This window comes from Vitis riparia, unplaced genomic scaffold (genome assembly GCF_004353265.1).
Source record: "Vitis riparia cultivar Riparia Gloire de Montpellier isolate 1030 unplaced genomic scaffold, EGFV_Vit.rip_1.0 scaffold725_pilon_pilon, whole genome shotgun sequence".
Taxonomy (NCBI): Eukaryota; Viridiplantae; Streptophyta; class Magnoliopsida; order Vitales; family Vitaceae; genus Vitis; species Vitis riparia.
In genome coordinates, this window is record NW_023269752.1 from 17,630 (window position 1) to 33,703 (window position 16,074).

Sequence of the window (16,074 nt, forward strand, 5' to 3'; positions counted from 1 at the left end):
CTTCTAATTTGTTTATCCTTATCCTTAAATGGGGACCCATTTGGACTAAAAGAGTATGAGTATGGTATGTTAATGGGGCCTTAAAAGAATGGTACCACATTGCCTGTCCCCATCCATTCTTTTGGGGACTCCCAAAGCCAACTACATCCACCTCTCTCCATCTCTCCACATGCTCATATCTGCGGACGGGGAACATACCCATTCTTCCAACCTCCCCACCTCCACGCCCCCATCCATGTATCTGCAAATCTATATCATTTCATTCTCCCCCAAAACCCCAAGGAAAAAGATGGGTAGAAGATTCCCAACAGAAGAAGGTAAAAGAAGCATAGTTTTCAAAACCAATCTCACCTTTCATCAAGATTTAATAACTTAACAGAAATGAGAAAACCCAATGTACATGTAAACCTATGGGGATCCTAAAGAGTACTCCCATCTCTAAGAGATTTTGAGTGATTAATTCACAAGAGAAAGAACCAACAAAGTTGGAAGTTGCAAGAATTTTTGTCACCTTCTATTACAATCTACCTGTGGCTATGGTGAATAATCGATTGGATTCCTGGTCAAAAATCCCGTCTGTTCTCCCGGCCGTTGAATTCCCATTTCTGCTTCCCCAAACCACCATACATCTCTGAAAATTTCAAGAGGCACTCGCTTCTTATTCTGTAATGGAGTTGAGTGTTTCGGCTGATGGCAACGCCTGAGAACTTGGATGTGTCGATGACCCAAGTGGGTCTCACATACTCTACCGTCCTTGAAGAGCTGGCATTTGCATAGAGGTAGTTCAAAAGCAAGTCTTCGCAGTTGAAATACTTGTCCACAACCTTCCTTCCTGCCTTGGCTTCCTTGCTCCAATACCTCTCAAAGGCGAGTTGGGCATCAATGAAGGCCGCTCCTGTCAGGATCATGTTATACCCTTTCAGCTTTCGGGCATACTGCTCCCCGTCGTACTTTAACACGCTCCCTTCTACAAGACGTGGGTAGAATCCCACAATCCTATCTGGGTGCTCTCGCCATACCCGGAATCCCCGTTCTATATCATCGCAGCTCATCATGATATCATCGTCAAGCTCTAGAACAGCTCGGTTCTTTATCAGAGGATCGATCTTGAACCTGTTGTTGAGTGAGTTCTTTTCCTCCACTCTGATCCTCACCGGCACTGCCGAGTCCAATTCACTCGGTTCTGGAGGCGCCCCTTTGTTCCACACCACTACAATCTCCTCTACTGAAGAGCATCTTGAGTAATGCTTCACGTACATTTTCAAATTCCAGAGCCGGGCTTCGTAGGTCATCGTCAATAGTGTGAACTGAGAATAGTGTCCTTTCAATGGATAAGCGTCTTCAGCACCATTGCCTCCATAGATGTACTTCACGGCAATGCAGACTAGTACAGCTCCAACTGCAAATATGAAAGAGATTACCAATCTTCCGATGATGGAGTTGGGTTTTACCATGCCTCGGAGGAATAAAGGTGCTCTATTCAAGCGACTGCAGAGCTGTCGAAGCTTAGAAGACATCAAATTGGACCGTTCCCATGTCAGGAAAACATCGCTTCTCTTTCCTGAATTGTGTGGGCACCAGTTGAGGGGGATAATACATTTCACGGCTCCAACCAGAGACCCCAACAGTATAACAACTGCGACAACAACCACAACTGAGGCACAGCCAAGAATAAAACGATGAGCTGGGTCTCCTGAGGGTACCCGATCTCCATCCATGACACCAATCCACTTGCCATAACTTAGTTGTTGCACATCAAGGTGATGGTAGCGAGCACCGTTCCAAGCGTTTCGACCCTTATTTGACTCGTCTATGCCCAGGGAAACTTCAACTTCTTTGAACTCATCCTGGGTAAGGACTTCCACTTTGAAAGCACGGACTCGCCGTCCATATGTTTCACCGGAGTCTTGACCCATGCGATAAAGGTTTCCATTGTACACAAATGGCCTGCCTCCATTCCGAGCACCAGAACTCTTGTCAGTGTTAAAAATAGGGTTCTTCTTGTGTGGCTTCCAGGGACCAAATGGCGAGCTACTATACCAGATTTCCATCTGTCCGTTCTTCTTGGCACCAAAACCAGTGTGATCAGAACCAAAAATCCAATATTTCCCATCATGATTAATAATAACAGAATCAACTAGGTGTTTTTTAATAATAATTTTCTCCAGTGTCCATTGCAAGGGAAAGTTAAGTGCTCGATAGATGCGGAGCTCCCCTTTACCACTGCACTCAGGCATCATGTATATCTGTAAGAAACAATAGAAAGTGAAGTAATGAAAAGAAATGAGATTAACCAGAAATTTTCATATTGAGCTCTCGTCTGTGTGGCAAAATGTAAGATTCCTGACCAAAAATTAATAAAGCAGAAGAATTTTGAGCAATTGATTTACAAAGTTTTCAAAGTACTTCCACCATCTAATGCTATGGGGTACATCCAGTTGATCAAAACCATCTGATATTCCTGACATTTGCCGCATTGATATCATGTAAGTTGCATTTACATGCAAATGCTAGGTTCAACGGATGTTTATAGAACATAATGTGTTTCTATGAAATTGAAATCTTACTTTGCCAAGGTACTCAAAGACATATGGATACGAAAGATGCCATTCCTCATCCAAGGCAACACCCAAATGTTGCCATGTTGCACCCTCATCGTCACTTTTTGAGACCCCAATATCTCCTTGCATTGTGATCGAATTCTTTGTTTCATAGAATAGGAAAAGTGTGTCTCCCTGTAACATGATGCCCATAAAGTTGAATGCAACAATTAGGTTAATGTACAAGAGAAAGTAGCATGACAAGGATAAAGTTAATGTACAAGAGAAAGTAACATAACATACAAAACAGATGCACATACAGAGAGAAAAAAGCAGAGAGAGAGAGAGAGAGAGATTCTCTTAGCACTACTTGAGTCAACAGGGAGAAAATTCATGCAAAGGTTGAAAAGAAGAGAGATTCTCTCTGCACTCCTCAAGTCAACATGGAGAAACATTCCTAGGTTGAAAAGAAGGGTTGAAATTCATGCTCTTGTTGAAAAGAATGATAAGAGTTCACATACTGATGTAAATGCAAGTTGGGCTCAAGTGCAATGCATATTTCTATCAGTGACTAATAATAGCACTCTTTACATTTAGGTTGAATATATCTACAGACCTGACAACTACAACCAGCTGTCTCATATATGGTATCTGAAAAGTTCTTAAGCAAAAAAAAGGTCAATATCACCCTGGGACCATTAGGCTGCCTCTTCAATCACTGATGGACCCTAACTCCTTGCCACATCTTTACAGCCACATTACAATTACAGCATCATTACTACCAATTGTTACTTCAGAGGGGCAGTTTCTTCTATGTCAAAAGTGTCTGCAAACTCAGTATTTAATTTAGGATTAAAAGACTTCCTGTTGCATTTGAACTAGACAGCCAACTGCAAATATTAAAAGATGACATAGACCCACTGCTGAACTGACATTCTCCTTATTAAACTCCTCTAAGGCACGCTCCATCTAAACCCAAACCTTATATTCATATTTGGATTGGTTCCTCTGCACTGCATCCCTATCCCTATCCCTATCCCATGTGACCCAGTGACCAATAAAATCATGCAAAGGATCGATCTGATGATAAATGGCCACATGCTAAGCACAATTCTACTGGTTGGTAATATTGCAAGTAAAGAGAAATCAAAGAGTATAACTAGAATGCTTCCTAAAATTATATCCTAGAACCTTTGCAGATCAAAGCAACAGAACTTATTTTGTGGTTCAAGACAATGGTAAGCAAAATCAGACAGGGTGACAAGAACAGCATTCCATCTTCAAAAAATGTTGAGAAGAACTAGAAAATGGAAATCCAAAATCTAGAAAATTATTTTATCTAGTGAACATAAGAGAGAACATTTCATAGGAGCTTGAATACTTCTATTCATGCTTTTAAGTTTTACTTTCTTCAACATGAATCTTCATGCTCTTTTTAATGGGCCAATGGATGAGTTTGCATAGGTTTTCTTTACTATTACTACAAGCCCAAGCCCAATCCCAATCCCAATCCGATAAGACTTCGGTTTTCCATTACTGCTATTATTGAACAAATTAAAGTTAAATTTACATTACAAGCCAGAAGCTGAACTCAGAGTCTATTTTTTATTCCCTATGTGAAGACTAGACACTAATCAATTCTTAACTAAAGGTATTGTGAAAGGTAACATTTTTGTTTTAGTCCCACTGGCAACCAACCTAACCTCCCACCTCTCCACCCCACCCCTCACCACTTGAGCTCAGCCTCAAGAAGCACAAATGTTTCATTTGTATAATGGTGTGAGAGAATGGAAGCTAGTCCTAAATCTATTTTTCCAGTTATTCTCTCTGTCAATGTCCTCTATACTGTTTGTTCCTTAAGAAAATCAATCGAATATGTTCAATAGTATAATTCCCAGATAAAAAGATTCAAAGAATGATACTTCATCAGTCCCTTCATTTTCTTCTAGGTTCCCCATGATTCCCAAATGAAAAGAATAATACTCATAAGTCTCTCTCATTTTCCAAACCAAATTATGACTATTCCTACTTACAATCAAAACCTTGCAGGCAAAAACAAAGGAATACAAGCCCTATACTTACCCTGAGACACATTATCAACTAATACAGAGAAAAATCTACAAGTTCTCGGATCGTTGAATGACTGAAGAAAACAAATGACACGATGACTGTTCATCCCAAAAACAAGAAATAATTATCAAGATAAAACATCCAATTGTCGGATTGAATTAAACAAAAAATTTGATACTTCTCTACATGTTATACATGACCTATACACCCTTCTACCCTTGTGAAGGGATGGAACAGCTCCAGATCAACTTTGGGGGTTCATACTACAACTATGACAATATCCCAATATTTTGCAGGGGCACTTACACTAAGTTGCTCAATTCTCTCAACATTTGACCAAAAAGAAAAAAGGACAACCCAATGAAAGAGCCCCCACCACAATCTATTCTCTCTAAGCAGAAGATATCCAACCCCTGAAACCCAAAGCAACCACCCACCTGACCTCCTACCTCCAAACCCAAAATGCTAGGATCCACAAACCCATATGCAATATAAACCATGGGAATCTCTTTTAGAGAGAAGACCAGAAGAAATCCTAAAGACACCCCATTATCAGCCAATATAACAAACAAATAAACACCTCCCCTCACCAAAATGATTGATCGCATGAGAAGCCAGTTCCCTCTTGATGTGCTGAAGGTGGTTTTGAAGAAAATTGACTTTCAAAATAGAGATCAGGCCTTACACACCCAAAAGAACAATATTTGTTTCCATTCAACAAGAAGCTTCACCTGGGCAGTTGATATTTGAACACATCATTATAACCACTCCACACCTTAAAATAATATTAAACTACTTCTCATAAAAGGACACAATTATAACAAACAAATCCAAGCTAACAGCTTCTTGAATTCCAAAGATGCATTTAGGTTCCACTAAATTAAAACTGAGTCATCTTCAGAGCATCTGAAAAGCACATTGAACAAACCAAAAGTTGGAAATTCAACAGTTATAAAACACAACAGAACATCTATAAACTGGCACATCAAGTGAGCTTAGAAGATCCTGTTCATAAAACCAAGCAAAACCTATGGAATTATGCTGTCCTCAAATGCCAATTTAAGCAGAAGACATGAGACAGTGGAACCCTTAAGAAACTGAAAGGAATACCAATGACCAGATGATTTTAGGCAAACATCATCAATATAAATGAATAAAATGCGTAGAGAGGTTTGAGACTTGAGTACACAAGTACTATATTTTGTACAATATGATTTATAACTAGTTCATTCGGATTTGGTAGAGAGTAAAAAGAGTATCATTTTAGTGGAATAATGATTATGAATAGTGTTGGCTCTTTGTCAAAATCACAGGATCATTTTTAGCGGAACTAACAGTCCATCAACTTTGGCCTCAAACAGGAAAGTCCACTCCAATGCACTGTCTATTCCCAAAACTCTTCCCAGTGGTTCTTTAGAGTTGAATTGGGTGGTCCCTGTTGCAAAAACATCTGAATATTTTTATCGTGTACATCTAGGACAAGAAACATTCCACAGAGAGTTCTCCTCTCTGTCCTACGAATTCAGCAAAATAGTAATTTTAAAAAGTATTTTTATTTATTTTTTAAATATTTAAAAATCATTGATAATGATTCTAGGGTGTTTTTATCCTTTTTGTTAATATTTAAAAATGATTATCTTTTCAAATATTAGAAAGATTATATAGTAAACACAATCTTAGAATGTGTTTGATATTAATTTTAAGAAATGTTTTTAGTTTTTTTAACATTTAAAAGATAAAGATTTTTAAATATTATAAATATTAAAAATGTTTACTAAAATCGTTCTTAAACTAATTATAATAAAGTTTAACATTTGCACTCTAAGTAAAACTAAACTAAATATATAGAAAATAGAAATACATCTTTAAATTAACTTAAAAGTGTTTATTGGTAGTAATTCTCGGAATTCCTTTTAATCTTTCTAATTGAAATATAAAAATTTTAAGTGTAAAAAAACCTAAATTTTTTTTTCATAAAATCACCGTTAAACACACCATAATCTCCTTCGCACCAAGGCAGTATATTGATAAAATATCAGATGTGTGCGCACTTTAGAAAAAGCGACAAGCTGATCATGATTTGATTATCTTCATGGCATTAGCACTCTTCATGAAAAACCCAGACTAAAAACCCCACACAGCCCTAAAACTGTATGGATTCCAAACAATTGGTTGAACAAAAAAGACGAGAGTTCACAAAATCAAACGAAAAGTTCATTCACCTGAACATAGAGAAAAGGGTCAGCAACAAAATTACTAGGGAAAACAGCATCCGAAGCCGAAGCACATGTGACAACAGGGTTGGCCACAGGCCACGCTGCACTTTCATTTCTCCACACATTCATCTGCGCCCATTTCGGATCCACATTTCAGAAAAATCAAAATTCCAAAAAAACCAACAAACACCCACAAATACCCAGATCTTAAAATCAACTTATCAGCCAAAACCCAATCAAAGAAACCTTACAAAGAAAAAATGGAAAGAAAGGAAGACGCAAAATCCAGGCATACCGCCTCAATGGGTTTGAGAGAAAAGGGGGAGTCACCATAGAAAACACCAATCGCCCAGGAGCCCTCACTGTCCGGGCGACAGCCCAGCGAGGCCAGTTCCAGAGGCGCATGAGGGTTGACGAAAAGCCAAGCATAGACACCCGCAATGAATCCGTAAACGACGAAGGAAGCAATAAAGAAGACAAAGGTTGATGAGAGAAAGCAGTGGTGGTCCCATCTCCACCTAGCCATGTGGCAGCAAGAAGTGGTGATACTAGTACCGCCTACCACCGCACTCGAACCCATATCGGAGAATTCCCGCCGATGAAATGGACAAAACCAGCATTGTCTACACACCCCGTATCTCTCCCCCAACACCACACTTTTCTGTCCCTAAAACATCGCAGTCTCTCCCTATAAAAACCGCCGTTTCTCTCTCCAAAAAAACCTCTGTCCCTCTCTCTCTATCTCTCTCTAGAAAGTCGAAGGTGACGAACGTGAAGAGAGCTGTCCCAGATAAAACGCTTGTCACTGCAAATATTCTCTATATACACCGCACTATTTATGAACACCCACTTAGATATACACACACTCTCTTGCTCTTCCCTCACCTCCTCGCGTATACAACTTCCCTCCACTCGCTCCTCCTCATGGCAAAGTGTACCAGATCCCCCTCCTCGTCACACCTGGCAGTGGGGTCGATAGAGTATCCTCCACGTCACCAGCGAGTACGTCTTCACTCTCAAAAATATTTTCCAAAATAAATGTTATTTTCTCACATTTAAATTTAAATAAACAACAAAATTAAAATAATTTTTTTCCACTTTAAAAAATAAAATAAAATAAAATATTTAATTATTAAATTATTAATTATGATTAGTTGATTAGTAAGAAAAAATTAAATGATTTGGGAAGTTGAAGCGAGACAGAAAAATACTTAGAAATATCTTAAAATAAACGAATCAAGAAGTTTGAAGTCTTCCTCAAACAGAGCATGTTGTTTGTGGAAGGATAAGGTGAAAATTCTTAAAACTTCCACGTATTTTCTTTTCCTTTCCATCGCAGCCAAACAACTTGTGTTCTTTAATGATTCATTGCCATAATAATTTTACGTACCAACGTCCAAACAAGGAATTAAAATATATGCTACGTCACCTACTCATTTTGAATACTTATGTTTTACGCGGTTGTCACGCGGAAGAATTTTTTTAATTTATTTGAATTAAAGATAATATTTATATCACTAATATTATTTTTAATTTTAAAATAATAAATATTTTCTGACGATATTATACAATTTTTATTTGAAATAAAAACATATTTTTCTCATTTCAATTTCAAACAAGTTTACGTATTTATATTTTATATTCAACTTTGATTTGAATTATTTTGTAAATAAATTTGGATTCATCGGAAATCTAATAAAATCTTTACAAATTTTCTTCTAATATAAGAACTTGTTTATAAATGATTTTGAAAAATATGTTTCCAAATTTGAAAATTTTTCTCATGAAAATGATATGTTTTTGAAAAGTTGAAAAAATCATTTAAAGCGATAATCACTGAGACAGATAATTTTTCCAAAATCATTTTTTTTGTGTTTAATAGAATTTTATTCCTTTTATAATATTTTTTCACAATTTTTTATAATCAAATTTTATGTTTTTTAATAAAACAGTATATATGCAAGTTATTTTTAAGAAATATTTAACAATATGAAATAGATTAAAAATATTTCAAGTTTCTAAAAATATTTTCGTAATAAAAATTTTAAAAATTTATTTTTAAAATCTGCTTTCAATAATTATTTTTTAACAAATATTTTTAAAATATCCCTGAAAAGATGTTTAATTCCTTAAGATTGTCGAGATTGATTTCTTATTGTTCTTGTCTATACTTAATTTGGTACCATGAACACCATGACCTATTTTAGCTAAATGGATTAGGTGGATCAAAACTCAGGATTATCGTCTTCTTCTAATCATGGGTCAATTTTATACCATGAACACCATGACCTGGATACTAAAGTGGATTAGGTGGATCCAAGCTTAAGATTATCTGTATGAATCAAATATATACATATATAGTTAGTTATATCTAGGGTTGAAGATATCGTCATCAATTTATGTCAAAAAAATATATTGTAAGTAGTTGTATGTAGAGATGGTGATATTAAATTGTGAGCAGTCGAATTGCACCACATACAATTCTATCAATCATATTTAAACATGAATAAATAAAATTATAAGTAGTTACATCTAGAGTTGAAGTTATCAAAGTCCGAGGACTAATTGCACCATATATAATTCCTTAAATCATGTTTTAAAAAATAATAATTAGTAAATAATTGGAGCGAATATGTGATCTCATAAAGAAATCTATCATTGAGGAATAAAAAAATAAAATAAAATAAAACTTGTACCATAAGGCTATGTTTGATACGTGGAAAAGAAAACTATGAGATAAAGAAGAAGATAAAAGAAAGAAGAAAAGTAAAAAGTAAATTTAATTAAGATCAATAAATTATTTTTATATATTATATCAAACTAATTTTATTTATTTAATTTTATTAAAAATATCTCATTTTATTTCCTATTTTTCATAATAAAATAAAATAAATCATTTTCCTTAATATTTTATTTGTTTCCTAAAGATCAAACATAACCTAAATTTTTTGAAGATTATTTTGCACTTTCTAATGTATGGTAATAAAACATATGGTTTTTCTTTTGAGAAAAAAAAAAATTGGATTCATGTATGGGAAGTATGAATAATGTCTTTAAGAATTTTTTTTAAATAATTAATAATTTGATTATGAAGACCATTAATGGATCTCAAAGGGAATCTAAACATTTCCTTAAAAATGAATATTTGTAATATTTTATAATTAAAAATGATATTTTTGAAATATGATATCGAGATAACCATCAATCAGATGGTATCATATATATATATATTAAGAGATTTAACGGTTTAAATCTCTTAATATATATTTCAACGACTCAAATCTCTTTTTCGGTGGATATCAATTCAATACCTTACCATTGTCGGGAGAAGAACACATAATTATGGTAGGGAGTGATGCTCATTCACTGAGATAAGATGAGACTTAAAAAAAACCATGCAACAGAGGTGGCAACACCCCACGTCTCGATGCATACAAACAAATACAAGAGGTTTTCCTTGTCATTTTTTTAGTAATGAACACCCCACCTCTTACGTACAAGTACAACAAGTTTTCATTTCCTTTTTGGAGATAGCAACCCCCCACCTCTTAAATCTTAAACACAAGTACAAGGGGTGATGTTTTTCAGTTGCCAACACCCCACGTCTTAATACAAATTCAAGAGGATTTTCTTTCCCCTTTTTGAGTTACTAACTCCCCCTTCTTAATTTTTAAGATTTGGGCGACCAGCACTGTTAGTGATGGTGAAGTAGGTAGATTTCTGTTTTCTCCAAAAATTTGAATTTTTCAGGAATGTTATGCTTTGTTTGCTTGTCCACGAAGTGTTAGAAAACTATGGTTTTTAATAATGGATTTTTCACACTGTTTAGGATTCGAGTTATGGGAAAAATCTCTACTTTTTTACTAGAATTTTTGGCTTATAGGGAAAGAAAGTAGTTCTCCCATAGGGTTCATGTTTTGATCTTGTCTTGTTAAGAAAACTACAGAGATGAGTTACTTTAAGCAAAAAATCAAAAAAACAAACACCACTTTAATTTTTGACCAATAAATAAGCAAAGCGTTGGTTGTTATCATGTCAGCAATGATATTAGGTTAAAAGTTTCGTGATCAACTGTAAACTTTAGTACCATTGTGGGTGGTACGTGTCAAATGTGATCTTTATGATAATTAGTTTCATTTGAAAATATTTTTATTTTAAAATTTGTTAAAAATTTCAAGACAGAAAGCTGTCATATCTATTGCTCCAAGCTTTTACAATGGACCCATTTTTGTAGAATGGGTTAGTCTTTGAAATAGATTTATAGAAAAAAAAAAATCATGAAAAATGACAAAAGAAAAGAAAAGAAAAAAAAAACCTTTGTAACTTACCATTTTATAATGCCTTCTATATTTTTTTCTGTTCATGTTTGTGTGGTTTTTATTTCATAGATATCTCAATATAAACATTTGGAATTAGCTATATTAAACCCTTCTACATTTTTAACTAATTTGGAGGTTATTGACTTGTAGAAATAAGGCGATTGAACTTGCATCATAATGTGGACTGATTAACCCAATAAATATATCAAGTCTAGATTAAGTAGGATACTAGTTCGGTTGCATATCTTACTTCATCTATGTGTGCAAGGAATAAAAAAAATATGAAATAAATATTATATTATATTATTTATATACTATATTATATTATATTATATTTATATTATATTATATTATATTATATTTTTGAAATTAATAAAAAAAATATGAAATAAATATTATTATTCAATATTTAAAATAAAAATTATATCACATTCAAATATTTTCTATTTAAAAAAATGAAATTTCATTTATGTTTAATAATATTCATTATTAAAATATTTAAATTTTCAAATAAAAAATTTATATTATATTATTTAATATATAAAAATAATTTATATATCATATATTAATATTATTTTATAAATATTTTTTTAGTTTTTATTTTTTAATAATAAATTTAATTTATAATAAAAAAAACTTATTTTATAAAATGAGTAAATTAAAATAAAATAAAATAAATAATTTTTTGATACAGAATATATATATTTCATATTTTACCATGAGATATACACGTCCTACGAGAAAGGGATAATAATTAAATAAAAAATGTTTGATAATTTATCTTATTCCATTTCTAATCAAATATAAGATAAGATATAATATCTCATTTTTTATCTTATCTCATATTATATTTGACTAACCAAAAATGATCCTAGTATCAAAAGATAAACCGGGTTGCTTCTTTAGGAATTTGTATTGTGTTGTGATGTGGCATTAATATAAACCTAGCACACGGACCAGTTTATTTTTGTGGCAACCTTGAATATTATCCACGTAAGAGTTTGTTTCAATTATAATTAGGAAGTTGTTATTTGAGTTGTTTTGTTGTCGGTGGTGCGGGTGTATGTGGGCATGCACAAGATTAGCTAGGCCTTTTTTGGCTCTCTGTTTGCAGTTGTAAAAAGGGGTTTGTCAAAGGATTTGCAAGAAATATTTTTTATATTAACAAAATTAGGAATTTTTTTTTGTAAAATTACAAGATAAAAAACAAGATGATAAATAAAATACTTTTTCTCAAAAATAATAAAAGAATTATAGTTTGTATAAATTGGATATAATATCTATCACAATATACTTCATAATTTTTATTTTTAAAATAAGAACTTTTATATAAACGTTAAGTATCCCACACAAAAAGCATATAGATTTACCCAACATCTTTGAAAATCAATTTTTAAAATTCTAAAATTGGAGGCGGTAAAATATTTTGGATACATCAATTTTTTTAAATATTTTTTGAAATTATTATTTTTTTAATATGAGCTTTTAATAATTTTTATAAATTGTATAAAAAATATTACTATATTTTATTTAAAAATAAAAATAAGAAATATATCTAAATAAATATTAAATAATTTGTAAAATATTTTTAAAAATTCAACCGATTAATTATTTGGTTGATGTAGCGCATGAATTTCAAATTATTTTGAGATGAATTTAATTTTTAAAAACTTCAAATCGGATTCTCTCTGTTTTTACCCGAAGCATACCGCCAATCTCTTCTTCCACATTATTTAACAAAAGATGGTGCCACGTCATATATCCAGTCAGCACCTCTAATCAGATAAGAATGGTGAGAATTTCATAAACCGGGTATGGATTCAGTGCCATGGACCCTATTTCCTATCAATTACCTTTATATTATATTATACCATATATCCTATATAATTTTATATTTAAAAAAATTAAATATTCATATTAGTTCTCAAATAGTAATTTTTAAAAATAATTTTAATGGATCAATTAAGAGCATAAATATATGAACAAAAATTAGTTTTAAACAACTTTATTATTTATCTTTTACATAGAATTCTTATTTTCTAATTTTTTTTACTAAAAAATAAACTCCAAATTAAACAAAATTCAATGCATTGGATTCATTAATGACTCTAATAATTTTTAAAAATAATTTAAAACTCAAATAATGAAACAATTAATACAAAAAATTTATAGATAAAAATTTATTTAAAACAACTTTATTATTTCTCTTTTACATACCATCCTAATTTTTCATTTTTTTTTTCACGCAAATGAGCTTTAAATTAAATAAGGCTTAATGTGTTAGATTTATTAATGAGTTCAATTTCCTTTTTACAAATATTTTATGTCAGAATATCTATCGATATTTTACAATATGTCCCAATATATCCATAAAATTAAATTACCAATACATCCTTAAAAACTAATATTTTCATCATTGCCTATTATGAGTCATTAGACACCAAAAGGAAGTGTAAGATATAATATATCATAAGATATCCTACATATGGTTATTAAAAATTCTCATTGTTGAGGACAAGAATAAATAAACAAATATTTTTGGATAAATCCCAAAACCTTTTAACTCTAATATTACCGGTAAGAGTAAATAGTAGCTAGCAATTTTCAAAATCCTATATGCTAATTGTACTATTCTAGTTGAACCACAAAACAAATTACGATTGACTTATATCCTTTAAAATAATTTAAGGTCATATTTAGTTGGTCGGATATAACATGGGTTTTGATAAGAGAGCGGATATTATATTATATCTCATATTTGGTTTGTTATAGGATATAATAAGTTATCACATCACTTATCTTATCCTATATTCAACCAAACATGTGATATGATAAGTGGTGTGATATATTATCCATTTTTTTTTTTTTTTTACCACTTTCACATGAGATATGTTAATCTCATGTTATGGTATGAGATATACATATATCATGTATCAAAATTTTATTTATTTATTTATTTTTTATAATAATAATATACTCATTCCACAAAAATAATTTTTTTATTATAAATTAAATTTATGATTAAAAAAGAAAAACTAAAAAAATATTTATAAAATAATATTAATATATAATATATAAATTATTTTTATATATTAAATAACATAATATTAAAAAAATTATTTGAAAAGTTTAAATATTTTAATCATGAATATTGTTAAAAATAATTAAATTTTCATTTTTTAAATAGAAAATATTTAAATGTGATATAATTTTTATTTTAAATATTAAAAATAATATATATTTCATATTATTGTTTATTTATTTCACAAATATAATATAATATAATATAATATAATATATCTCATTAAATTTGTTATATTAAAATATTATGTCCACAAAACATGTATATTCAAGGATATCATATTTTATTGGAAATCGTATCTTAGGATATGCATATCCTATCCAATAAGATATCAAGGAATTAAAAAAAAGGTGGACAATATATCTTACCACGTAACATATCTTATGTTTGGTTAAATATAGGATAAGATAAGTGATGAGATAACTTATCTCAACCCATCACCAACCAAACATGACTTCAGAGATTAAGAAAATATGTTTCCTTTATAAAACTCCTTATTTATTTATTTTTTATTATTTTTATCAAGTTTAACTAGTCCGCTACTTTAGCAAATGATAATTTTCTCAAAGTAATATAGTAATATCTATGGATCATACTCCATTAATATTTAGGTCTTATCACTAGTTCTATGGATAATGTTAATCTTAATTAAATTAGGACTATATTTCCTGGGCTTATTTTATTATTTTTACTCTATTAGGTGATTGATTAAATTATGAAATACTTTTATTATCCTAGTTTTATTAGGATATGAAATTATAATTTAATTAGATATTAAATAATAATTTAAAACCATAGTAAAATCCCTATAAAATAATATTCTTGAAATTGTGAAAAATTATTATCTTAGTAAAATATAAGGATTTGATTAGGATTTAGTGACTTTCCAAATTGAAAGACTTGTTTCTCAAGGACTTCATCTATATATAAGCTCTCTCCCGCCATACCAACAAGAACAAGAACCCACTTGTAACTTTCCAAATTGAAAGACTTCTCTCGCATTCGCTTCAATGGATTCTATGGTAGAAGATGAGAAGAAACACGATCAGCGTCTTGAAGAAACGATGAAGATATTGGAAGATGGAGATGATCAGTGTCTTCAAAAAAAGATCAAGATCAAGAAGCGGCCACCACGGTGCCATGATGATGACGACGATGACGATGATGAGGGGGTGTGTGTTCAGGAGAAAAAGAAGCTGATGATGAAGAAGATGATGGATAAGGCAATTTGTCCGTCTCCCCATGCAACGCCAGAGCTCCCTGTCATCCTTAGGAATCGGATCAAGGCTCTAGGGGGTTCTGATGTCACTTTTGTAATCCAGAAGCCTCTCTTCAAGAGTGATGTGAGACTCAGTCAGAACCGTTTGTCCATACCCTTGAATCAGATACAACAAAGTTTCCTCACACCTGAAGAGAGCGAGAGGTTGAACTCAGGAGGAAACGGAAAAAAATGTGCAGATATGGAAGTGATGTTGATTGAGCCCTCCCTTCATCGAGAAACCATCAGTCTGAGGAAGTGGAACATGAAGAAAGCTTCCGGAAATTTTACCTCAATGTATGTGTTGGTGACTAATTGGAATTCGGTTGTACGGAGGAATAGTATGAGTAAAGATGAAACGGTGCAGCTATGGTCTTTTCGAATCAAGTCCAAGTTGGGTTTCGCTCTTGTAAAGAGAAGACTACAAGATGATCCTAGGAATCGTTCATTAAGGGGCATCCTGGATAGCTGATATGGATATCAGGGACGGACAGGATAGGTGTATTTACTATTTAATAGAAGATGATAAACCTCCCTAGATAATAATTGTCACTAAATTGATTTTCCTTTTTTTTTTTTGCTGATTATG

General features: G+C 32.0%; 2 protein-coding genes across 3 annotated transcripts; one reads left to right on the forward strand and one right to left on the reverse strand.

Moving 5' to 3' along the window:
- Window positions 1-352: 352 nt before the first annotated feature.
- Window positions 353-7,628, reverse strand: LOC117910359 (glucosamine inositolphosphorylceramide transferase 1-like). Of its 2 annotated transcripts, XM_034824436.1 has the most exons (4): window positions 7,122-7,628; window positions 6,833-6,955; window positions 2,568-2,735; window positions 353-2,246 (listed from the first exon to the last, which is right to left on the reverse strand). In XM_034824436.1, exons 1-4 carry the CDS (start codon window positions 7,404-7,406, stop codon window positions 564-566), a joined length of 2,259 nt encoding a protein of 752 aa, XP_034680327.1. In that variant the 5' UTR covers window positions 7,407-7,628; the 3' UTR covers window positions 353-563. The 2 variants fall into 2 exon arrangements, with proteins under 2 accessions (XP_034680327.1, XP_034680328.1); XM_034824437.1 differs by lacking the exons at window positions 6,833-6,955; window positions 7,122-7,628 and adding an exon at window positions 5,201-6,087.
- Window positions 7,629-15,237: 7,609 nt separating this feature from the next.
- LOC117910368 (B3 domain-containing protein At3g25182-like) lies at window positions 15,238-15,957 on the forward strand. Its single transcript, XM_034824444.1, has one exon. It carries the CDS (start codon window positions 15,238-15,240, stop codon window positions 15,955-15,957), a length of 720 nt encoding a protein of 239 aa, XP_034680335.1.
- The last annotated feature ends 117 nt before the right edge of the window (window positions 15,958-16,074 follow it).

What these genes read in the sequence shown, in the direction of transcription:
- LOC117910359 (XM_034824436.1), bottom strand. Translation starts at nt 7,406, where the DNA reads ATGGGTTCGAGTGCGGTGGTAGGCGGTACTAGTATCACCACTTCTTGC. An exon ending in CTCTCAAACCCATTGAGGCG is followed by an intron (nt 6,956 to 7,121) that starts GTATGCCTGGAT and finishes AAATGGGCGCAG; the next exon opens with ATGAATGTGTGGAGAAATGA. An exon ending in TCTTTGAGTACCTTGGCAAA is followed by an intron (nt 2,247 to 2,567) that starts GTAAGATTTCAA and finishes TGTTTCTTACAG; the next exon opens with ATATACATGATGCCTGAGTG.
- LOC117910368 (XM_034824444.1), top strand. Translation starts at nt 15,238, where the DNA reads ATGGATTCTATGGTAGAAGATGAGAAGAAACACGATCAGCGTCTTGAA.